This window comes from Chrysochloris asiatica, unplaced genomic scaffold, assembly GCF_000296735.1.
Source record: "Chrysochloris asiatica unplaced genomic scaffold, ChrAsi1.0 scaffold00205, whole genome shotgun sequence".
In the NCBI taxonomy this organism is placed as follows: domain Eukaryota; kingdom Metazoa; phylum Chordata; class Mammalia; order Afrosoricida; family Chrysochloridae; genus Chrysochloris; species Chrysochloris asiatica.
The window spans coordinates 1988885-2015391 of NW_006408723.1; the positions used below are offsets into that span (position 1 = coordinate 1988885).

The window sequence follows — 26507 nt, forward strand, 5'->3', positions numbered from 1 at the left end:
CTGAGTATCATTGGCTCTTGTTCATATGGTATCTCTTGAAACGGTTGAACATTAGCCATTTCCTTTTGGTACAATGACTCTGTGTATTCCTTCCATCTTTTCTTGATGCATTATATGTCAAAAAAGGAGCTCTGGTAGCGTAGTGGTTACAAATCGGGCTGTGAACTGCAAGTCGAAACTACCAGCGGTTCCGCGGAAGAAAGATGAGGCATTCTGCTCCTGTAAAGATTTACAGCCTTGGAAACCCTGTGCAGGGTCGCTATGAGTCGGAACCGACTCCACAGCACTTAACAACAACAACAACAACAATGTATATATGTATGTATATATTCATGTATAATGTATATAAATATGTTATATATGTGTTTTTATATGATATAGCATGTATCATTTATATACATATATATATGTTAAAAGCAAAGGTAATAAATACTCAAAATTTTTCACTGTTAATCATTTTATGGAGTCCTAGTGTGGCACTGGGCTAATGTGCTGGACTGCAAAGTTGCTTTGAACCACAAAGTCGGCAGTTCAAGCTCACCAGCTGCTCCTTGGGAACTCTATACAGGGTCACTATGGGTTGGAACTGACTTGATGGCACTGAATAACAATTACTGTGTAACATTTTTTCATTGTCTACCCATTAGAGGTTATTTAAGTCCATTGTACCTTTGTATGTATGTATGTATGTATATCTTTAAACCTGTGCTACCATGCATCTCTTTCCACCTCCCAATGACAGCAGGATGGTAGCTTGAAATCAGCCATGGTAGAAATATTTATGCCAGGGAAGTTGGCATACATTAGAAAGCATGACTCTTTTATTTGAAAAGCCAAGTACAAAACATTTACCAGCACAGCCCTGACCTGGAGATCTGTATCAAATCAATTAACAGACATAGCTGGAGTGAGGGAGTGGGGGCAACAAAATGACTGGAATTTGTGGTCAATACTGGAACATCAGAATTCTCTCTCCTGGTCACTGTAAGCTAAAACTTTATTTTCTTCTCCCATCCAAATCATTCCGTAAGCGAAGTTATTATCTATTATAGGATTTGCTACTTCCAGTGAAAATTCACAGCTCAGTTCTTTAGATAGTACAGCCATCACCGCCCTCACAAATAATGATCCTTAAAAAAGCAGTTGTCTCAGTTTAGAGACCTTCAGAAAGGGTAAGGCAGGTAGTACGAGGTAAGTACTACTTTGGTTCATAGCCATGTGTGGGGACTAAAATTTGTGGGCCATATTTCAACTTCCCTCAGACATATGAATATGGAAACACAAAGCACAGAGGTATCCCAGACTCCAAGGATCAGGTGGCACACAGGGGCTGCATAGTCAGTGCAGCCCTCTTCAGTGCCCTCTCTAGCTCAGTGCCAGCATGCCCTATCATTCAAAGTCAAGACTGCTGACCTTTCATTCAAAGTCAAGTTCCTAAAAGTGACCCCACTCTAGCTATGCCCACTTCCAGATAATATCATTGGCTATTTGTTCTATGGAGCACTGGTGTAGTGATGTAGGATAAGCACTGGACTACCAGCCACAAGATTGGCAGTTCAAACTCACCAGTTGCTCCTCAGAAACCCTATCAAGGTCACTATCAGTCGGAACTGACTTGACAGAGATTCACAGCAATACAACAACATTTGGTCTTTGGAGCCTCTGGGTGGCACAAATAGTTAAGCAACCAGATGCTAGTCTCTAAGTTGGCAGTTTGAGTCTACCCAGAGGCATTCAAAAAAAAGGCCTGACAATGTACTTTCAAACAATCAGCCACTGAAAACAATCAGCACAGCTCTACCCTGCACACATGGGGTTGCTGTGAGTTTGAGTCAACTCGATGGCAATTGGTTGTGTTTTCTTTGTCAATGTAATTGTCAAGTTGGCTAAGGGAGATGAGTAAGAAAGAGATATCAAAATATTTATTATTTCAAAGTACGTGAGAGAACATCAAGTCAAGAAAACCACATTTATTAACTATTTTTATTTGTAAACTAGGGAAAATATGTGTTGAATTCAATCATGATGCACCTGTCCTTGGTTGTGACTATAGATCATAAACATAGAAGATGGTTAAATTTTCTGCTTGTGAATGTGCTCCTACCTTGTATGATAACATTAAGCATGACACACACAACTTTTTATGGCAGGAGGCCATCTGGACTTGTAAATACTCAACAAGTGTGCAAACTGTATCTACAAATCCATTCCACACAATAGTAAATGGACATTTTATAACTCTTATTGTGAGTAGGTGTCAGAGTTTACTCGTCTTTATATCACAGTCCTTAGCACACTGTCTATCTGTAGTTAACCTTCCACAAATGTTTGAGGAATTTCTACGATGTGACTCCAAAATCTGAGAGTATATCAGGTAAGGTATTTTGTCATTGCTTATCATACATTGCCATCCTTTCAGGGGTTCTGAATCCCCATAAGTGCTTAGGATTGGCTAGTGGCAACTCTAGACTTCAAAAGCTTATGTATGACAATGGTACATAATATTGTAATTTGAGAATACACCATTGTCTGATTGCTGCTGGAAAAGGCCCACTGACAGGAAAATGGGATGGCCAAAAGAAACCAGACAAGTCTGGATGGAAGATACAACCCCACTTCCATTACCTGGGGGCTGCAGTTAATACAAGGCATCTCCTCAGAGTCTAACTTTACCATGTCTGAAACAGAAATAGTGGGAGCCTATTTCCTCCTTGAAGTCCTGGTATGGCACTGCAGGATAATGTGCTGGACTGCAAGATCAGTTTGAACCACAAGGGCGGCAGTTCAAACTCACCAGCCGCTCCTAGGAAACCCTACACAGGGTCGTTAGGAGTCAGAATCAACTTGACAGCACTTAACAACAGCAACAACAGTACAGCTCTGGTATGACACTATATGATAAGCATTGGACTGCTAAACACAAGATCGATGGTTCAAACCCATCAGTCACTCCTCTGGAGTCCTGTAGATGGTCTCTATGAGTTGGAACCAACTCAACAGCATTCAGCAACCACAACAACAAATACACCTCCTCATAGCATGGCAACAGGATGGAGTCAAATGTAGTGACTTTTGAACATACTTTGAAAACTGAACTTGTTCTGCCATATTTATAACCACGAGCAGTGTTTCGTTCTGCTGTGCATAAGGTTGCTATGAGTCGGTATTGACTCGATGGCACCTAACAACAACATTAAGTTATTGCATTAGGCAAATCTGCTGCAGAAGACTTTCACTCTTTCTGTTAGCAGCCAAAGACATTAACCATTTGTACCACCTGAGGACTGGCTGTCAATTCCCTGTCTTATAAAAATAATTCAGTTCAATGAACATGGCATAAATACACTACCAAATATTAATGAAAACACATAAACTGTAAGAGACAAAATAGACTGACACTTATGTATGTGCACCCAAAGATTTCACTAAAAGAATTTTACTAAATTTCACTAAAAAGAGAGTCAACAGAGTGAGATTTTTTTTTTTTGTAATGATATAACCAGACAAGGGACTAATTTCTAAACCTTATAGAAAAGTTCAACACATCTATAAGAAAAAGATAAATAATCTAATTAAGAAATGGGCCAAGGACATGAACAAACATTGGACCAAAGAAAACATTCAGGCAGCCAACAAACACATGAAGAAAGGTTCATGAACATTAGCCATTAAAGAATGCAAATCAAAAACAACAATGAAATATCATCTCACCCCAGCATTAACGTTGTTGTTGCTATGTGCCGAGGAGTCGGTTCCAACTCATAGCGACCCTGTACAGGGTTTCCAAGGCTGTAAATATTTACGGGAGCAGAAAGCCTCATCTTTCTCCCACGGAACAGCTGGTAGTTTCGAACTGCTGACCTTGTGGTTCGCAGCCTGATTCGTAACCACTACGCTACCAATGTTCCCTACTCCAGCATTAATAGCAAAGTTAAAAAAAAAAAAAAAAAAAGGTTGGCAATGGTTTAGAGAGACTAGGATCCTACAATCACTGTGGAAAACAGTATGGTGCTTCATCACAAATTTGGAAATCAAGATGCCATATTACCCAGCAATCTCTCTACTTGGTATATATCCTCAAGAAAAGAACCATGACATGAGCAGACATATGCACACCATAGTTCATCACAGCACTATTCACAATAGCAAAAAATGCAGACAGGCTAAATGCCCATCAATGGAAGAATGAATAAATAAACTTTGGTAAATAGACACAAAGGAATACAACACAACGTTTAAGAATAATGATGACTCTGTGAAACACCTCACAACACGGATGAACCCGAAGGACATTATGCTGAGTGAAATAGTCATATTGCAAAAACTTTAAAAATGACTTCATACTAAAATAAATATTCTTTGATGGTTACCAAGTGTGGGAGGGAAGGGAGAGTATTTTACTGGCTAGAGGGTGGTGTTGTTGTTAAGAGCTGTCTACAGGGTAGACACATGTTAACTCAAGTGACAAGGAAGGCAATATACAACAAGAGGGAGGTTGGCAGAAGAATGATGAAGACAGGTGAAGACACAGGTAGGAATGCAAGAGTTAAAGAAAATAGAGGTAGATACTGTTAAAGACTTAAATACTCAACCCAGAAACAACAGTGTTCTACAGGTAGATACATGGACAGATACACAGGATGAACAAGTATGGAAAGGAGAACGGAAGTATATCCACAAATATATAAAGGTTTGACAGAGGATATATGTACACAGGTGTTTTATCTTTGCTGCAAACACATCTACAAATGTGGTGGAGCATACAGGGGATAAAATTATGAAAACATCTTAGACATTACCAGATACACTGAGGCAAACTCAGGATCATAGTCTCAGGGGACAACATGGTCAACTGGCATAACATAGTCCCCAAACACAATATTCTATAGACTGGGATCTTAAAAGCTCATGAGCAGCCATCTAAGGTTCAACTAACTATTGGTCTCCAGTTGCAGAGGAAAGAAGAGTGATGAAAACTGAAGACTCTTGGAATCAATCAGTCCAATAGACTAATGGAGAATGTGAACATCAATCTCCACAACCCTGAGTAAGATTAGAACTAGATGATTCTCAACTACCACTACCAGATCATGGATGTTGTTGTTGTTGTTGTTATGTGCTGTGGAGTTGGTTCTGACTCATAGCGACCCTGTACAGGGTTTCCGAGGCTGTAAATCTTTACGGGAGCAGAAAGCCTCATCTTTCTTCTGTGGAACAGCTGGTAGTTTTGAACTGCTGACAGTGAGATTAGCAGCCCAATTCGTAACCATTACGCTAGAGTGGGAAAAAATGTGGAACAAAACCCAAAATTACTTTTAAAAATCAGGTTTACTGGTCAGAAAGGAACTGGAGGAAACTGAAGAATATGGCCCTTGGCTACCCTTCAGGTCTGAAAAGGAACTCACGTCATGGCTCAATTTTCAGCCAAGCAGTTGTTGTTAGGTGTGTCAAGTCATTTCCAATCCATAGTGACCTTATGTACAACAGAGCGAAACACCAGTACTTTAAAGCCAAGCAGTAGATAGGTATATAGTGTGGACAACAACACTAGTAAAGTAGGCTCACCAAGGAATAGTCAACCATTCAAGATCAAAAGAGCAACATTTACTTAAGGACAAAGTTCAGAAGGGTTGGAAAGGAGTGTGGAATGGAAATAGGAACCACAGGAAGAAAGTGGGATAGTTGTTACATGGAAGGGATTGCAATCATTGAGATGAAACAAAGTGTATGTTTTGTTGAATGTAAAACTGATGATCTGTTTCTCAAAAAAGGAAAGAAAGAAAGAATTCAGTGTTCAATGAGAAAATTCTGTTCAACACCCACCCCACCACCACATGCACACACACACACTTTCCCCTCAAATTCAGAGAAGTTGGAACAAATGAGAGTAAAAGTTATTTCTCTACTGGTTCTCTAGATTCTTCTCCTAGTGAACAGGGCTTAAGGGACCTCTACTCAGAAAGACCTATGGGGTCCAAATTGAGCCCAGGAAGGAAATGGAAGCAAGAAGGTATGTACTAGACAAAGGACATTCATTAGGGTTAGACATGGAACAGCCTAGTGGCCCAAGCAGGAACTAAACCATGAGCTTGGTGTGCACTATGTGTATTCTCTGCGAGCCTATAGTATAGCTTATGTAACCAAGAGGAACAGTGCAGAGAAACCACCAAGGCTAAGAGACACAAGTATGTTATTCACTTCAAAAACTAATGTACTTGGGGATGATGAAATAAACAGATATTCTCATGATTAACATTTATTCATCATATTCATGTTCATCTCCAAAAGGAAGAACAAACCATTGTAAAAGGCTGCTGACACCTCAAGACAAAGAACATTCAGAACAGTCACATTCTCATTGTTTTGTCACAAAAAGTAAAAGCTTTCTGTAATTCTTTAGGGGCAATTTTTAAACCCAGATTATTTGATGTTTCTACTGAAAAAAAACAGTTTGGGAGCTAGTTCTTTGCAAATAGAGCTAGAACCCTGCTATGATTTTCATTGTTTTTACCATAAGGTTTCTATTTGGGCAGGTGGCTTTAGAAAGTTTTAATATTTACACAGCAAAAAGCAATAGTATTAAACATATTGTCAGTAGGTCCTCACAGACTGCCAAACAATTATACTTAATGGAATTTTATAAAATTATATTTGTCAGATGATCTGAGCAGAGAGCACTTCTGTTGTGAGGTTGGGTTCAGGCCAAGTTCCATGCAGTTTGAAGGGCTTGTGCAAACTTAAATTCTTATAATTTGGGATGAAATCTTTGCTTCTTTTCCTGCCTACTCAATATACAGAAGTGAGGAAAAGCTCTTTTAAGGAGTATCTTCACTTTAGGAAAACATATTTCAGAAGGTACACAAGGACAGCTTCAAGTCTAAACTAAACAGCACTGTAACAGTAAGAGCTCTTTGAGCATTTTTTTTCCTTAGGAAACTTTGGTTTGGGGCACTTCAGACATTCAGACAGCCTCCTTTGGGTGTGTAACCTAGGAGCTCTATTGGAAGATGGGAAGGCACCTGCTCCTCCTCCTTGGCTCTTCCCTCCTCGGCAGTTTCTCTGTAGCTTCTAGGTTTAACCAGAGTTCTGCAAGGAGCCTGAAATCACCACTGAAAACCCAAATCTTCGGATTTTCCAAGCCAGCTATGGAACACAGCAAGGTAAGTCAGAGTCCAGAATCCATAGATCAAGGAACCCTTGGAGCTAAGTAAGCAGCCACTATCTGCCCTGACAAGAGTGAAGGTCTTATCCTAGCCAGAGTCACTGTACAAAAGTGGAAAACAGCTACAACTAGCCCTTTTTAACCAAGGATGTCCAGTAGTGTCGGAGGGCCAAGGAGTATACTTAACCAAGATGAGGAAGCATAGCATTCCCTATAACTAAGGATATCCTTGGCAACTTGCTGAGGACCTAGTGGATAGTCCAACCTCCTAACCTCAAGGGAGTCCTGGTATGGCACTGTGGGCTATTGTGTCAGACTGTAAAGTCATTTGAACTGCAAGGTTGGTGGTTCAAGCTCACCAGCTGCTCCTTGGAAACCCTATACAGGGTCGCTATGGGTTGGAATCGACTCAACGACACTTCAACAACAACAACAGCAACCTCAAAGTCGTACTGGTGTGGCACTGCAGAATAATGCGCTGGACTACAAGGTCAATTTGAACCACAAGTCAGCAATTTAAACCCACATGCTGCTCCTCGAAAACCCTATACGGAACCGAATTGATGGCACTTAACAACAACCTCAAATGTGCATTTTGTAAGTTCTTGTTGTTCCCTTACAAACATTGCCTCTTTTTCCCAAATTTTACTCAAGTAAACGGCTGATATGACACTACAGGATAAGCACTGGACTTCGAACCACAAAGTTGGTGGTTCAACCCCATCAGTTACTCCTCGGAAACCCTAAACAATAGGGTCACTATGAGGCAGAACTGACTCGATGACACTTACCTACCTACTTCCTAAACTAGGTTGTTTCCGACTTTTAATATTGTAAAATGTGTACAATAAAAGGTTTGTCTTGTACTAAAAACTAAGATTTACCAGGTGCTAAGAGTCCTCGTCTGTGAGTTTGTCATACTGTGGTGGCTTGTGAGTTGCTGTGATTCTAGAAACTATGCCACAGGTGTTTTAAATACCAGCAGGGTCACTCATGGTAGACAGAATTCAGATGAGCTTCCAGATGAAGACAGACTAGGAAGAAGGAGTGATAAACTACTTCCGAATATTTCGTCACTGAAAACCTTATGATTAGCAGAGAAACACTGTCAGATATAGTGCCAGAAAATGAGCCCCTCAGGTTGGAAGGCATTCAAAATGTAACTGGGGAAGAGCTGCCTCCTCAAAGTTGACTTGACTGTGATGACGTGAATGGAGTAAAGCCATGGGAGTAAAGCCCACGAGACCTTCATTTGCTGATGGGGCACAACTCAAAATGAAGAGAAACACCTGTAAATATCCATTAATAATTGGAACATAGAATGTACAAAGCATGAATCTAGGAAAATTGGAAAGTGTCAAAAACTAAGTAGAACACTTAAACATCAGTATCTTAGGCATTGGTGAGCTGAAATGACTGTTATTGGCCCATTTTGAATCTGACAACCACATGGTTTACTATGCCGGGAATGACAAATTGAAGAGGAATGGAGTTGCATTCATCGTCAAAATGAACATATCCAGATCAGTCATGAGGTACAGTGCTGTCTGTGATAGGATAATATCCATGCTTAATACCACTATTATTCAAATTTACGTACCAATCACTAAAGCCAGTAAGGATGAAATAGAAGAATTCTACCAACTTCTTCAGTCTGAAATTGAGCAAACATGCAATCAAGATGTATTGATCATTACTGGTGATTGGAATGCAAAGGTTGGGAGTAAAGAGGAAGGATCAGTAGTTGGAAAATATGGCATTGGTGATAGAAATGATGCTGGAGAACGCATGATAGAATTCTGCAAAATCAATTATTTGTTCATTTCAAATATGTTTTTTAAACAGTACGGTAGGTGGTGGTGGTTACATGCAGTGGAGTCGGTTGCGACTCATAGCAACCCTGTATAGAGTTTCTGAGGTTGTAAATCTTTACGGGAGCAGAAAGCCTCATTTTTCTCCCACGGAACAGCTGGTAGTTTCAAACTGCTGACCTTGAGGTTCTCAGCCTGATTTGTAACCACTACACTACCAGAGCTCCTTTAAACAGCATAGGAGACAGCTATACACATGGACCTCATCATATAGAATACACAGAAATCAAATTGACTACATCTGCAGAAAGAGATAATATAAAAGCTCCATATCATCAGTCAAAACAAAACCAGGGGCAGATTGTGGAACAAAACATCAATTGCTCATATGCAAATTCAAACTGAAGCTGAAGAAAATGAAAACAAGTCCACAAGAGCCAAAATATGACCTTGAATATATCCCACCTGAATTTAAAGATCATCGGAAGAAGAGATTTGATACATTAAACACTAAAAACCGAAGACAAGACGAGTTGTGGGATGACATCAAGACATCATACAGGAAGAAAGCAAAAAGTCTTTAAGAAGACAAGAAAGAAGGAAAAGATAAAAATGGATGTCAAAAAAGATTGAGACACTGAAACTTGCTCTCCAGTATAGAAATGCTAAAGCAAATGGAAGAAATGAGGAGGTACAAGAGCTAAACAGAAAATTTCAAAGGTCGGCTCAAGACAAAGTCAAATATTACAACGAAATGTGCAAAGATCTCAGAAAAAATGTGCAAAGACTCAGAAAACCAAAAGGGAAGAACATACTCAGCATTTCTCAAGCTGGGGGAACTGAAGAAAAAATTCAAGCCTCGACTTTCAGTATTGAAGGATTCTCTGGGCAAATTATTGAATGATGCTGAAAGCATCAAAAGAAGATGGAAGGGATACACGCAGTCATTGTACCAAAAGGGAATAGTTGATGTTCAACCATTTCAAGTGGTAGCATATAATCAAGAGCCAATGATACTGAAGGAAGATGTCCAAGGTGCATTGAAGACACTATCAAAGAACAAGGCACCAGGAATTGATGGAATAAAAATTGAAATATTTCAAGAAAGTGAGGTGGCACTGGAGGCAGTCATTCACCTATGCCAAGAAATTTGGAAGAAAACTATCTGGCCAACTGATTGGAAAAGATCCATATTTGTGCCCATTTCAAAGGGAGGTGACCCAACGAAATGCAGAAATCCTTGGACAATATCTTTTATATCCCATGCAAGTAGTTTTACTAATGGTAATACAGAAATGGCTGCAAGCATACATTGACAGAGAACTTCCAGAATTTCACTGATATGATATGATATCCAAGGGATATCACTGCTGTCCGATGGATCTTGGCTGAAAGCAGAGAATATCAGAAAGATGTTTACCTGTGCTTTATTGACTACGCAAAGGCTTTTGATTGTGTGGCTCATGACAAGCTATGGACAACAATGAGAAGTATGAGTATTCTGTAACACTTAATTCTGCTCATGAGGACTTTGTACATGGACCAAGAGGCAGGTGTTTAAACAGAATATGGGAAGAATGAATGGTTTAAAATTAAGAAAGCAACAGGCTTGTATTTTTTCACCATACTTATTCAACCTGTATGCTGAGCAAATAATCCGAGAAGCTGGGTTATATGAAGAAAAACATGGCATCAGGATTGGAGGAAGACTCATTAACAACCTGTGATATGCAGATGATACAACCTTGCTTGCTGAAAGTGAAGAGGACTTGAAACATTTACTGATGAAGATCAAAGGACCACAACCTTTGGTATGGATTGCATCACAATGAGAAAAAAAAACAAAAATCCTCACCACTGGACTAATAAACAACATTCTTAACAACAGAGAAAAGATTGAAGTTGTCAAGGACCTCATTCTTCTTGGATCAATTATCAACACTCATGGAAGCAGCAGTCAACAAATCAAACGACGTATTGCATTAAGCAAATCTGCTGCACAAGACCTTTTTAAAGTGTTGAAGAGCAAAGATGTCAGCTTGATAACTAAAGTGCACCTGACCCAAGCCATGGTATTTTCAATAACCTCATATGCATGCGAAAGTTGAATAGTGGTTAAGGAAGACCATAAAATTTATGCCTTTGAGTTATGGTGTTGGAGGAGAATATTGAAAGTACCATGGGATGCAAAAAGAACCAACAGATCTGTGCTGGAAGAAGTGCAGCCAAAATGCACCTTGGAGGCCAAGATGGCCAAACTTTGTCTCTCATACTTTGGACATATTGTCAGGAGGGAGCAGTTGCTGGAGAAGGATGTCATGTTTGGTAGGGTGGAGGGCGAGAGAAAAAGAGGAAGAACCACAGCAAGATGGATTGTCAAAGTGGCAGCATCAATGGGCTCAAGTGTGGCAACAATTGTGAGGTTGGCCCAGGAACGAGCAGTGTTTTGTTCTGTTGTGCATAGGGTCGCTATGAGTTGGTAACGACTCGATGGCGCCTAACAACAACAACAAGTAAAAAGATAACTCAAAACCGGCTGTAACAGTACAGTGGTAGGGAACTGCCAGAGTTTCCAGCCAAATTCAGATGAGGACATGGAACGAGAGATATAACTGCTGATGTCAGATGGGTATGGATTACATAAAGTCTTTCAATTCTGTGGATCAGCTGACTCAACAGCATGTAACAATAACACCAATTTCAACACATTTGAGACAATTTTCTCAGTGCTTTTGTTTTTTCTTATAATGGAATTCCAGTCACATATAAGTTATTTTTCTTGATGGTGTCCCACATCTTCGACTTTCTTCATTATATTTTTACTTTTTTTCTGATTGTTCCTCAGATTAATAAGGGATTTGTCTTAAATTTCAAATTGCTTCAATTCTATTCCCTTAACCTTCTAATTATTATTTATTTCTGAAAGTTTAGTATTAACCTTCTGAGTTTCTATTTGCTGTTTTTACATGATTTCTTATTTTCCATTTAGTTTGTCAATTTGTTTTTGTACGTTTTTCTGGATTATCATAGAGTTTTTCTGTATTTTCTTTTATTTTTTTCTGTGATTTCCTTGATCTCTTTCTTATACTGCTGAAAAGACCTACATATAAATCCTCAGAATTCTTTGTCAAGTAGTTCTAAAGCCATTTCTTTCTCTAGAAGATTTTGTGCCCCTGTATTTTGGTCACCATTTTATCCTGTTTTCTTGTACAATTTGAAGTAGCCTGCTGTCTCTAAGACATTGTGATATTACGGCGCCAATTTGTTAAGTGTATGTTGGTTTATTTCAAGCTGATTTTATGTTTCATTTTAGCAAAGCATATCCAGTCAGTGAGGGGTATCCTACCCTGTCAATAGCTTGGCAGCAAAGAGACACTCACTACCTACCTCTGGGTGAATTTGGTAGCAAGTGGGAGTTTGGGCACAAGTCTCTGATTGCTGATCCTACATACTAGCTGAGGGCAGAGTGGGTGGGCATTGGCTGCCATCTGTCATCAGTCTTGTGGTACTGGACTGGGTGGTGGTGCTCACCCGTAGGTTGGGAGACAGATTCAGTGGGAGTGGATGGGTAGGGTTGCTCTTTGATAGCTGATCAGCAGTGAGGGTGCTGGTGTAGTTACCTGGTTCCTTCTCTGATCACAACACTTCTTGGATTAATTAAAATGGCCACACCATGTTGATAGCCAATTTACAGTTTCTTATGCCTCCTTATTCTGTTTTCATTGTCTCTTGCTCTCATGAATAGTTGATCTATTTCTTTATACTTTCCTTTGACACTCTGGGTTCCAAGATCATCATCCATATCCATTTCACATGGTTTCTCAAGTCTTTGCTATAGAGGGTCTAGATAATGTAGCTGCCTAGTCTGCCATCTTGGGTCTGTCTCTGGGATGGCTCATTTTAAACCTTGTGGGATGAGCAACTGACCAATCCTTTCATTAGGGTTCCATATACCTTATCTGCATAGTCCCATGGTTAGAGACATTAAGCATAGGAATGACTAACTGAGTGGGTGAGTACAGTGTAGTGAATTAATCTGATTCTTCTGGCTATAGTCTTTGTAACTCCTACCAAGTGACTGGGTGAGACTATGCAAATGTGAGGTGTTTGTGGCCCACCCAGGGATTAGGATAGTTTGTTTAAAATGTAAACAAGGTACATGATATCCTTGTAGATAGGTATATAGGAAAATAACAACACTAGTAAAATATGCTCACCAGGGAATGGTCAATCATTCAAGACCAAAAGAGTAACATTTACCTAAGGATAAAACTGAAAAGGGATGGGAAGGAAAGTGGAATGGACAGAGGAACCACAGAGAGGAAGTGGAAAAAAATATTGTTACATTGGATAGGATTGTAATCACTGATATGAAACAAAGTGTATGACTTGTTGAATGTAAAACATTTGATCTTCTCTGTTAACCTTCAATCAACTCACAATAAAGTTTTTGAAAAATAGAAGACATGTATTCTTTTATAAAATGCTGACAAATCCATTTTATAAAGACCTTCAACAAAGACCAATATAACATTCATAAATAACACAAATAATTTATAACTTCCCAAATATCATCAGAAATACTGTTGTGTAGGATAAATCCTGGATGGCTAACGACAAGGGTGGAGGTTCAAACCAAAAGCCACTCCTCAGAAACTCTATATGGGTCATTATGAGTTGGCACTCACTCGATGGCAGCAGCAACAACAACAAATACCATCAGATATATAAATAATTTTGAAAGTGTTTTGTTAAAAACAAGGTTTCATTCCAAAAGGAAAACAATCAAACATATCAGAAAACATCTCAGTCACTTTCTGATTGTTAAAATCTCCTATAAATAGCTTACAACCGAGAGTTAATACACTCCACAAACTGAAACCTATGAAAGTTTGACTGAGGTTTCACAGATGAAGAGCATGATCTTCTTTCTCACTAAATGGTGATGTCAGTATTAGTAGCTTTAAGCAATAAGCACCTCCAGTGGCTGCTTTTCAATTGGGCCTCCCAATTTCTGCTCTAAGGCGCTAAGCTCAGAGGATTTCATCGCGGTCCTATACTCTGTCACTTCTTATCTTTTTTAAGTCTGTGAAGCGATGTGCCCTTCTTTGTGGACCCAGACTGGGGCTAAAGCTAACCCCTACGTAGCACTCACAACGTTGCCTCCCCTACTGAGGCCACACTCCACATGTTGTGAAATGGACTCCAGCAGTTTTAAAGCTGAACCTCAATGCTGTATTTGTCTTCCTTCAGATAGTCCTGTTTTTACTTAACTTACCTTTAAGAACTGAACATAATCCCCATCCCACCATGCACCCCAAATGAACCTTTGACGCCTTCCTAAAGCTGTTGATTGTGCCCATAGGAGGAGGAAAAAGTATACTGTCTTTGGGACATGCTAAGGAGCTCTGGTAGTGTAGTGGTTTACGAATTGGGCTGCTAACCTCAAGATCAGCAGTTTGAAGCTACCAGCTGTTCTGCAGGAGAAAGACAAGGCTTTCTGCTCCCGTAAAGATTTACAGCCTCGGAAACCCTGTGCAGGGTCACTGTGAGTTGGAACGACTCCATGGTTCTTAACAACAACAACAAAGACCCTTAGCAATCCAGGAACAATTGGGATTCTGATCAAGCTTTGGTTTTAGACCAAAAGAATTTAAAGATGGGCAACAGCTAGAGTGATCAGCACTGAAGTGTAGTATATCTATTAGCCTGTTGTATCCAAATATGAAACTAATTTAAGTTTTTAAATGAAGTTGTGACACTGTAGGATAAGCAACCACAAGGTTGGCAGTTCAAACCCACCAGCTCCTTGGAAACCCTATACAGGGTCACTATGAGTCAGAACCAACTCAAGCATGCTTAACAACAATATAATGAAAATCCTTATTGCCAATGCTATTAGGTTTTTCTTTTCTATCAAAAAATGTATTTTCTTGTTCTTTCCCATTTATGATGCCAAAAGGCAAAAACAAGTATCAGGCTGAATTGATGGTGGTGATTGTGTACCACAGAGTCAGTTCCAACTCATAGGGACACCACATAGGGTTTCTGAGACTGTAAATCTTTACGGGGTCCGAAAGCCTCATCTTTCACCAGCAGAGCAGCTGGTAGATTTGAATTTCTGGCCTTTTGGCTAGCAGTCCAATTGTTAATCCACTATGCTACCAGGGGGTAAAAAGCAGCTTTCATGAGGCCTGTCTCACAACTACTGATGTGGGCGTCTTCCTTGTTGTCATAACCTCATGCTGGTGTTAACAACAGACTCCAGTATGGCATGAAGGACTAATTAAGCATGTCATAAGCTCTGAATTGTAATGTTGCCCAAGGATTTTTTCCATTTTAAATTTTATAGACTTTATTATTATTATCACAAGCAACTATTCAAATTGTTGTTGCTGTTGAGTGTGGTCGAATTGGTTCTGACTTTTAGTGACCCTGTATAGGGCTTCTGAGCAGAGTGTAAGCCATAACCTTGTGGTTCAAACCAACTTTGAGGTCTAGTACTTATCCTGTTGTTGTTGTTTTTGTTGTTGTTGTTGTTAAGTGCTATTGAGTCTATTCCCACCCATAACGACCCTGTATTGGGTTTCCAAGGAGTAGTTCGTGAGCTTGAACCACCGACCTTATAGTTCAAATGACTTCACAGTCTGACTCATTAGCCCACAGTGCCACACCAGGGAACACCACAAATAGTTTGATGATCAAAATTCACCAAAGTATGGAATTTAAAAAATTTTTTTAAGTTCCAAATTCATGTTGTTGTTAAGTGCTTTCGAATCGGTTCCAACTCATAACCACCCTATGTAGGGTTTCTGAGGAGAGGCTGGTGAATTTGAATCACCAACCTTGTGGGTCAAACCAACATTAACCCACCGCGTCATACGTAGACTAAATTAAAATATTTTTAATAATAATTCTTGTGTGCAACATCTTATTATTATCTATAAGTAGGTATTTCTAGAGGGAATCCTGTAGGAATACCAAAAATCCTCTGTCGTCTAGTGGATTGTGCCTCATAGTGATTCTATAGAACAGAGTAGAACTGGCCCATAGACTGTAATCTTTACTGAAGCTGACTGTCACATATTTCTACCAAAGAGCTGCTGGTGGGTTCAAATCCCCCACCTTTGGTTAAAGCTAAATGCTTTAATCACTGGTCCACCAGTGCTCCTTATATAATTATACAGCATATATATTTTCTAGGGTATTGAAAAACATTTGGAGCTTTTCCTGAATTTAGGGGGGAAAAAATGTTTAAATCAAAGAGAATAATAAGCTATTTTCCAAACTTTAAACCTATAGATTTTTCAAGTACTATCTGGTAATTTTATTATAAATGTTGCCCATTTTAATCTACCAGAAATCTTTTAAAGTAAAAATAAACTAGAAAATTAATCACAAACCAATCAATAAATAATATCAAAACAATATTTTTTTCAGTTTAGCAGTTTTACAAGAAAAAGTTTATGACTTTGAACAAAACAAAGGCAATGCAGAAATTTGCACATGTGCACCAACAGAAGGCCATGTGATAATTTAAATCAAACAATAAGCAATAAAATATATTTTAGTATCTGCTGTCCTTTCTGGTGTGACCCAAAACCTCTCTAGGGAAGTCAGTGGACAATGCCATTCACAGCTGCTGATGAGGAAGGGGTCAAGCCATTGATTAGTTCATGACGCACTAATTAATCATGATAAGGGTCCCAAGTTACTACAGCCCTTAACTGTGAGACGAAACACAGAAACCCAAAGACCCAGAAACAGTTCTGTATAGCTAACCCTCTGATTATTGGAACACTGTGACTGATGGGGGTAAGTCACAAATCTGAAATATACAGGATGCCTAAGCAGACTTATTTAGGATGTTCATCATTATTTTGCCACATTTGACCTTTAGAACTGAATGTCTGCCTTCCATCTTAAAAATGAAAGAACAAAGCTCTAAGCAGAGTAACTGTTCGAATTTTTATAAAGAAAGCTTTAAAAGTATAATGTTGAAAACACCCTTATATAGAAAACAACCCTATATATTCAGCATGCAAGTATAAAACCTTTGCCAAGGTCTATTTTCCTATTTTAAATGTAAGTTTTTTCTTCCTTCCTTCCTCGGCACCCCCATTCTTTTCTTTTTTTTTTTTTTCAATTTATACTAGTAATTATACTAACATTCTATAATATACCCTTGTGTCACTTTTTAACCTGAAAGTTGTCAGGTTTTTTATTTACATTGTTTGTTTTTGTTTGGACTCCTGATTACATAATTGAAATGAATAATACAAGTAGAATATTCATTTTGGTTATAATAAACACATCCAAATACGCAAATTTTCTGCTCATCTATGTCCTGTTTCCTGAAACTAAGATTAAATTTAAAAGCATACTCAGAAGTGAAGCCCTATCTTTATAAGTACTTTTTATATTGTTATTGTTAAGTGCTGTCTGGTCGATTCCGACTCATAGCAACCTTGTATAGGGTTTCTAAGAAGCAACTGGTGAGTTTGAACCACTGACCTTAAATTAGAAGTCCACTGCTTAATCTGCAGTGCTACACCAAAGCTAACTGTTTCATCTAATTGGTTATAAAAATGACCCAAGAGACGGCGTTTTAAGTGATGATATATATGTTCTCTTAAAATTTTAAACTTGATCTGTAGCCAATATTTACAGACCAAGCTTCTCCAGGCTATACTACACAATATATAGTCTGAGTCTCGTTATTTTCAAATAAAAAGAAATACCTTGGAATGACATGACTTAAATTAGAAAGCTTTCGACTATCCTATATACTACAGTAGCTCACTCCTGTCCCACACATGAGGAGAAAATAAGCATTTGGCCAGACTAATTTAACTGTGCAGAGTATTTGATTCCTTAAATATCATAGCTGTTTGTGTGAGGGAGGAATTGTACTAAACACATCCAGCATGGTTTTATATTCTTTGTGGTGGAGGAAAAAAGTCCCCTCCAGCCTGTTGCTCCAAGGACCCTATATATACCTTCTCTCCTTTGAGCCTATTTAAATAGATCACAGCTACTGAAAAAACAACTATAACACTCTCAAATTCTCCCGTTGATGCTATAAACCAACAACTTGAAATACCGAATTAAGAAAAATACCAAGGAAATCCTTGATAGGTCAGCATGTATACCTATATACAGCAAGAGAGCCTTTGGCCTCCACGAAAAGAGCTGGCAATTCTTATCCTGTAGAAAGAAAGCACCAAGCTGATGGCTGTGGAAAACAGAACCAAAGTAGTGACAATGCGAGTATTTCTTCATTCCAAGGAGGCTGTCTGTCCCAGCTCCTCAAAGTGTTTTGAATGCAAGCCCCACCATTTATAGAGATAGAGGCTGACTGGGGCACTAACCTAACATTGTAGATAAGTGTCAAAGGCATCGGGGCGTCAAAAAGAGTAGGTCCAAGAGGAAACCAGGGCAGAAAGACGTTACACCGATTTTTTATTTTTATTTTTCAATTTCTCCAATGCGGAAACGGCACGTTTGGAGTTCCCTCCTCACTGCTGCTAAGCTAGCTGATTTCTAAAACGTGCGCATTTTCTTTCCTCGTGTGACAGTTACATATGCTCCCTGCATCCCGGCTTCAGAACCCTAGCAAGGAAAGGGTCTGGAAAGGAGCTTGCCCTTCCCCACCCCCACCCTTACCCCTCCACTTATCCACCACCGCCATCATCACCCACCCGGGACCCTTGGCACACACCTTGACGACGTATGTCACTCCGGGCCCCAGGACCTGATCACTGGTGTGCAGCCATCCCCGGGGGGGCCTGGGCAGCAGCTCCTCGCCAGACCGGCCCTTCCTGGTAGAGCTCATCACGCTCGAGGCCGGCGGCGAACTGCCCGGGGTCGCGGCGCCAGCACATGTGCGGTCCCGGGCGCCGGCGGCCAGGCTGGGAGCGCTGCAGCTGCCCGTGAGCTTGGCACCGGCCCGCTCCCTTGCGGCCGATGACAGGCTGCGAAGCCCCGAGCTTGAGAGTTTTAGGTGGGACACCTTGTGGAGCAGGTGGCCCAGGCTACTAGGCCCATCGTCCGGAGCTTTGCGCAGCGCCTCGCTGGAGACCAGGTAGGGGGACGCCGGGGAAGTCTCCGGCACTGTTGAGACCTTGCTGCCGCCGCTACCGCTCTTGGACAGGTTGTGGATAAGTTCATCAACTGATGTCACCGAATCATTCCTGAAGCGGTTATACTTGGTCCGTTGCAGCATGCCCTTCTATCTGCTCGCCTGCATTCGCTTGGGCAGTGTGGATGCCAGCCCCGGCGCAGACTGCCTCGCATAGCAGACGAGCTACAGTCTACGGTGCAAGGACAAAAAGTGGGGTGCTCCTGGCACAGTTTTTTGAAAGAAGGGAATAGGGACAAGAAAATTGTACCCTTCCACCATGAAAAACAACGACACAACCCTACCCAGAAGGAGAATGCTCATGGTTCCACGTTTGATTTGGAAAAGTAATAGTTTCCTCTGAAAGCAATCCCAGCTGCTCAGAGCTGCCAAGTCTTACAGCAGAAGCATGAGTCACTCAATGAGGAGACCCTTCTCAACAAAGACTTGGGGAACACTGCAAATCACTTCCTGTTGCAAAGAGAGGGGGGGACTACCTCCTCCCACTGACAGCAAACTAGAACCAATCAATTCTCAAATTTCCTTTTTCTACCTTCCCTATTTCTTTCTAACCTTTGATTTTTCACCTGCCTGCCTCCCCAAGCTGCATTTGTGCCAAAGGCAAATAAAATCTATTGCCTTCAAATAATCAAATCAACTTTATGAAAACCATGATTCTATATTATTGTTTTCATGTTTCCTTCTCAGTCCATCTATGTGAGCCCTAAAAGGTATCTGACAAACATGCAAATTTGAAAAAGGGTTTTTGAGAATAAGATCTTCATCAAATCCTGATGAATTCTAATTAAGAAAGTAGCAGTTATTTGTAAATGGCAAAAAATGGAAAGGGGTAAAAATAAAAGAATAGTCACTCCCTGGTAAATATAAAATACCAATTTACTTCTTTTTCTTTCAGATCAATAGAACAGCCATGACAAGTGTCTCTGTGGTAATGCAGTGTCTCAAAAAAAAAAAATTTTTTTTTTTTTGTCGGCGTATGAATTGTGCCCAGTGTCAATCTAAGTGTCTCTCTTGTCAATTTCCAGCAGCCTTTCTCAGCCAGGATGAAGTGGAATGCCTACTTCTAAAGAAAAGTAGTGCTTCTTTGATAGACACAAACAGGCACCGGCAAACCATTCCAGAGAAGGATCTGTGTTTGAAGCTTCATCCCAAATGAATGTGTTTCTTTCCTAGCAAAGAAATGCTAAAAATACAGTTCAAGCTCCTGTCAGTTGTTAGTTGCAACTCTTCAATAGGAAGGGAAAATGCAGCTGTTCTTGTCGCACATAAGATCCACAGGGGGAAAAAAAATACCTTTTTTTCAGAATTCAGACTCTTGGAAAGGAACGTACCAGTCTTCTTCCTCCTCAGAACAGGAAATTCACCGCCCCAAAAGGTCTGGCGCCCACTCCTGCCTACCATTAGACAGCTCTGCTCATCTCTATAGTGCATTTAGAGGACTTGCCTGACACTGAGAAACACAAACAACAAAAATTTCCCAGAAACTTCTGAGTAAACCAATGAAATTTACCTCTAGTTCATTCTTTTATCGTTCTGAATCCCCTCGTACCCCAAGCCTAAGCATCTGTGGCACCTGCAAAACCAAGTCTACAGAGTTTTATGAAACACGGTTTAATCCGTGCGGATGAGGGTCCTCCTCAGCGCAAAGCCAGCTCCCAGAATCGGAGCGGTGAGGTGCCTACGTCCAGGTGCCCAGAAAAGCGCTCTCCAGCCGCGCGCCCTTCCGCCGCTCTGCTCGTTGCCGCAGCACTAGCCGAATAGCCACACAGCGCTCATTTTTTTGTCTTATCCTGGTTTGCATAGCAACAGCAAACACGCACCCCATAGATGATTTCGATTGTTCTCAAATCCTCTCTCCCCTACCCCCCAAAAAAATTCTAAAACAGAGAGGCTTTCTCATCCCCAAACCGTGATCTTCGTTTGAAACAGATACAAAAACAGCAAAATGTGAATGAAATTCTGTTTGTGTGAATGAAAGGGCCGGCTAGCCAGCCAGCGTTTCTGTGAATGAAGTGGGGCCTTGCAGCAGTTGCCAGGCAGTCCTTGGTAAGAGCGGTCTCAGCCAATAAGCAGGCACCCCGATGACTCATTCAACAAAGACTTGTTCAATAGTGGAAGATTCCATTTCAATCAAAGGCGAAATCTTTTATCCAACAGCAGTATGTGGGGGTTGGGAATGGGGGACCAGCTTGATTACAAAGATCTAGGGATGAAGAGGCAGCTGTGATGGAGAGAGGAAAAACTAGATTTACAGGAAATTCAAGAAGCATTGGTCACGTGAGAGTGTGAACAGAATCGCTCTTGGAGGTGCCCAAGCCTTTCATTCAGCTGGCTCATTTACATCAAGGAGCAAAGATGAATGTGCCTGTTCGGCTCAGCATTTATTATGAATGTACACTGGATGCACATTCACAACCTCGGCATCTTGCCCTCTATTCTTTTTTATAAAAGGAATATAGAACTGCTGGTTCTTTTTCTGAATCTCTAAAGGGAAGGAGCAGGGAAGGGCTGGGGGAATCCAAAGCCACATAGTTAATTAACCCTTTAGAAAACTGGAGGCTCATTTCTTTTATTATAATGAGGCAATTATAAATTTGTCATTTCAAAATAGAAATAGAAATTTATATCATGGGATGCTACAAGTAAAAAGACACATAATTCAAATCGTGTGGTTAGCATTCTAAGTGCACAACAGTACAATGAAAACCTCATTTATCTAAAGGATGAGGGCAACATTCTCAACCTTAGGAGAAAAGCAGAAGAGAAGCTACCAAAGGTCTCTCAGTATAAAATAGAAGCTCAAGTCCTTCATGCCCTGGAGAGACCTGGGATCCTTACTTGGGACTAGGAATGCTTGATTTTAGACACTGTTCTGAAATTTTTGGTTTTGTCTGGTTTTTCAGCCTTCAACCAAACAGACTGATGAGGGAGGAGATTGCTGGGCTAGGTAATGACAGATTAAATTCCCGTAGCCAAACAACATATTGTTAAGTGCTAACAAGTCCATTCCAACCCACAGAGACCCTGTATGGAGTCCTGGTGTGGCGCTGCGGGTTAATGCACTAGATTGCAAAGTCAGTTTGAACTGCAAGTTTGGTGGTTCAAGCTCACCAGTTGCTCCTTGGAAACCCTCTAGAGGGTCACTATGGGTCGGAACTGACTTGATGGCACTTAACAACAGCAACATAGAGTTTCCAAGGAGCAACTGGTGAGCTTGAACCACCAACCTGTGGTTCAAATAGACTTTGCAGGGCAACGCATTAACCCACAGCACCACACCAAGACTCATAAGAACAACTAAAAAAGAAAACGAACCATTAAAAAGTCTCAGTCCTGAGACTCAAAAAGCCAGGTGGTGTGGGTTCATTTGCTGTGAGCCTTTCCAGAATGTTACAGTTTTTCTTTTTATATTGATACAGAGTGTTTGAGTTTCCTGTTGCTGCTGTAACTAATTAGCACAAAACAAGAGATGAAAACAACACTGATGCATTATCTTACATTTCTGGAGGCCAGAAAAACAAAATGAGTTATAGGGAGACAAAATTAAGGTGTCAGCAGAATTGGGTCTTTTTCTTATTTATTTTGTTATTGTTGTTGAGACTATACACAGCAAAACATATACAAATTCAACAGTTTATATATGTACCACTTAGTGACATTTGTTACATTCTAATGGCACTGCAGAATAATGCAGTGGACAGCAAGGTCAGTTTGAATTGCGAGTTCAATGGTTCAAACCCACCAACTGCTCTTCATATAGAGTCACTATGAGTTGGAATTGACTCGACGACACTTAACAACAACAACCAGTTGTGTAACAATTCTCACCCTCCTTTTCTTAGTTGTTCCTTCCCCATTAACATAAACTGCCTCCTAAATTTCCTATCTTTCAAGTTGCTCTTGTCAATTTGACCCTAGATAGACAGTTCTTAAAAGAGTTGCAATATTGAAGGATTCTATGGATAAAATATTGAACACCACAGGAAGCATCAAAAGAAAATGGAAGGAATATACTGTACCAAAAAGAATTAGTCGATGTTCAACCATTTCAAGAGGTAGCATGGAGTCCTGGTGTGGCAACGTAGGATAAGCACAAGCACTGGGCTGCTAACCACAAGACTGGTCATTTAAACCCACCAGTCTCTCCTCAGAAACCCTATACAGGGTACCTATGAGTTAGAACTGACTCAGTGGCACTTAATAACAACAACATGATCAAAAACTGAGGGTACTGAAGGAAGAAATCTAAGCCAAACTGAAGGCATTGGCAGAAAAACAAGGCTCTAGGAATTGATGGTAATTGAGACGTCTCAACAAACTGATGCAATGCTAGAGGAGCTCACTTATCAATGCCAAGCATTTTGGAAGACAACTACCTGGCCAGCCAACTAGAAGAGATCCATATTTGTGCCCATTCCAAAAACAGGTGATCCAACAGAATGCTGAAATTATCTAACAATATCATTAACATCCCATGCAAGTAAAATTTTGCTGAAGATAAATCAAAAATAGTTGCAGAAGATCAAATGAAAAATGATAGGATGAGTGTAAAGCTGATGTTCTCCCATGTAAACTATCACTCAATTCACAATAAAAACTTTTTTAAAAAATTAAAAGTTGCAGAAATTCAACAGGAATTTCCAGAAATTCAAGCCAGAGTCAGACTGAGGGATATCATTGCTGATATCAGATTGATTTTGACTGAAATCAGAAAATACTAGAAAGATATTTCCTATATGTTGTTAACCATGCACAGGTATTTAACTGTGCAGATCATAACAAATTATGAATAACAATGGAAAGAACTGGAATTCCAGAACACTTAATTGTACTCATGTTGAACCTGTACAAAGGCCAGCAGGCAGTCTTTCAAGCAGAACAAAGGGATACTGTGTGGCTGAAATTCAGGCAAAGTGTGAGTCAGAGTTATATACTTTCACCATATTTATTCAATCTCTATGCTGAACAAATAATCAAAGACATTGGACTATATGAGTAAGAACGTGGGATCAAGACTGAAGGAAGACACATTAACACCTGCAATATGCAAAGGACACAACCTTGTTTTCTGAAAGCAAAGATACAGTTCTTGATGAAGATCAAAGACTATATAGCCTTCAGTGTGGATTATACCTCAGCATAAAGAAAACAAAAATCCTCACAACTGGACCAATAAGTAACATCATGACAAGTGGAGAACATATTGAAATTGTCAAGGATTTCATTTTTCTTGGATCCACAATCAGCCTTAATGGAAGCAGCTGTCAAGAAATCAAAAGACATAATCCATTGTGTAAATATACTGCAAACATCTGTAAAGTGTTAAAAAGCAAAGAACTCACTTTGAGGACTAATGCCCCACTCAATGCATGTTTTGTTTTTTTTTTTTAAGTCACCTCATATGTATGTAACAACAACAACAACATATGTATACAAAAGCTAAGTAATGAATAGGAAGAGAAAGATTACTGATGCCTTTGAATTGTGATGTTGGTGACAAATACTGAATACACCACTGACTGCCAAAAGAAGAAGCAGATGTGTCTTAGAAGACGTGTTATTGTTGTTAAGTACCATGGAGTCGGTTCTGACTCATAGTGACCCTGTACAGGGTTTCCGAGACTGTAAATCTTTATGAGAGCAGAATGCCTCATCTTTCTCCTGCAGAACCGCTGGCAGTTTCGAACTGCTGACCTTGCAGTTTGCAGCCCAACTCATAACCACAACGCTGAGGTACAGCCCAAATATTCCTTAGAAACAAGGATGGCAAGACTTAATTGCACTTTAGACATGTTTTCAGGCAGGGGTCAGTCCCTGGAGAAAGAGTTGGTAGAGAGTCAGCAAAAAAGAAGACCCTCACCAAGATGGACTAACACAGAGACTGCAGCAATGGACTCAAACATAGCAATGATTGTGAAGATGGTGCAGGCATCATTCTCTTGTACACAGGGTCACAATGCATCACAGGAAAACCTCAAAGAAAAATTTACTTCACAGCATAACAAGAAAATGAAGATCCAAGAAGAACATGGGAACATTAAAACTAAGAAGAAACTGACAAGAAAGAACCCTAAAAATCATGAACTCAGCACAGAAAGGCATGCAGAACAAAGGAACCAGCAGTACCACAAAAAAACTAACATAATGATAGCAATTAAGTCATACCTATTGCTATGGGTCAGAACTGACTCGACGACACTTCACAACAACAACAACATCAGTAATTACATTGAATGTCAATGGATTAAACGCACCAGTTGAAAGAGTGGCAGAATGGATAAGAAAACAGGACCCTTCAATATGCAGCTTGCAAGAGACACACCTTATACACAAAGACAATAACAGACTAAAAGTTAAAGGATGGAAAAACAGTATTCCAAGATAATTGCAATAAAAAAATGAGCAGGATCTTTCTTTCTTGTCTTTTCAATGACCTTTTATTTTCTTCATATATGATGTCCTTGATGTCCTCTGCAACTTGTCTGGTTTTCAGTCATAAGTGTTAAGTGCATTAAATCTATTCTTGAAATGCTCTCTAAATTCAGGTGAGATTTACTCTAGGTCATATTTTGTCTCTTGTGGACTTGTTTAAATTTTTTCAGATTCAACTTGAATTTACATGCAAGCAATTGATAGTCTGTTTCATAGTTAGCCCCTGGCCTTGTCCTGACTAAAAATAATGAGTTTGTCCACTGTCTCTTTCCAGTGATGTAATCTATTTTATTTGATTTCTGTGTACTCCAGTTGGGGAGGACCATGTGTTGAAAAAGGTATTGGGAATAAATTAAGTTGTTGGACTTGCAAAAAAAAAAAAAAAAAATGAGCAGGAGTAGCAATACTAATAATCTCTGATAAAATAAACTTTAAGGCCAAAACCAGTATAAGAGATAAAGAAGGACACTATCTCCTGTTTAAAGGGTCAGTCGAACAAGATTGTCTAAGTTTCCTGTCCCTATCTACCCTGTGTACAGAGGGGATAGCATTGGTACTTAGTATGAAGACTCCATCCCTCTCTGTTGGTATTTAGAGTTACTACCTCCATGTTGTTGTTGTTGTTGTTGTCAGGTGCCATCAAGTCGGAACCGACTCATAGCAACCCCATGCACAACAGAACGAAACAATGTCCATTCCTGGGCCAACCTCATTACCGCTGCCACACTTAACACCATCAATGATGCCACCTGGCCAATCCATCTCGTTGGGGATCTTCCTCTTTTTCTCTGACCCTCCATCTTATCCAGCATGACATCCTTCTCCAGAGACTGTTCCCTCCTGACAATATGTCCAAAGTACGAGAGACGAAACTTAGCCATCCTGGCCTCCAAGGAGCAATCTGGCTGCACTTCTTCCAAAACAGATCTATTGGTTCTTTTGGCAGTCCATGGCACTTTTA

At 40.0% G+C, this 26507-nt stretch overlaps 1 protein-coding gene across 1 annotated transcript in view; it reads right to left on the minus strand.

The window, feature by feature from the left end:
• SHC3 (SHC (Src homology 2 domain containing) transforming protein 3) overlaps positions 1–19198 on the minus strand; it is a 460599-nt gene extending 441401 nt beyond the window's left edge. The window contains exon 1 of the mRNA XM_006872582.1: positions 18695–19198. Within this exon, the coding sequence (XP_006872644.1) occupies positions 18695–19198 (504 nt within the window). The remainder of the gene's footprint in view (positions 1–18694) is intronic.
• Between the last annotated feature and the right edge of the window lie 7309 nt (positions 19199–26507).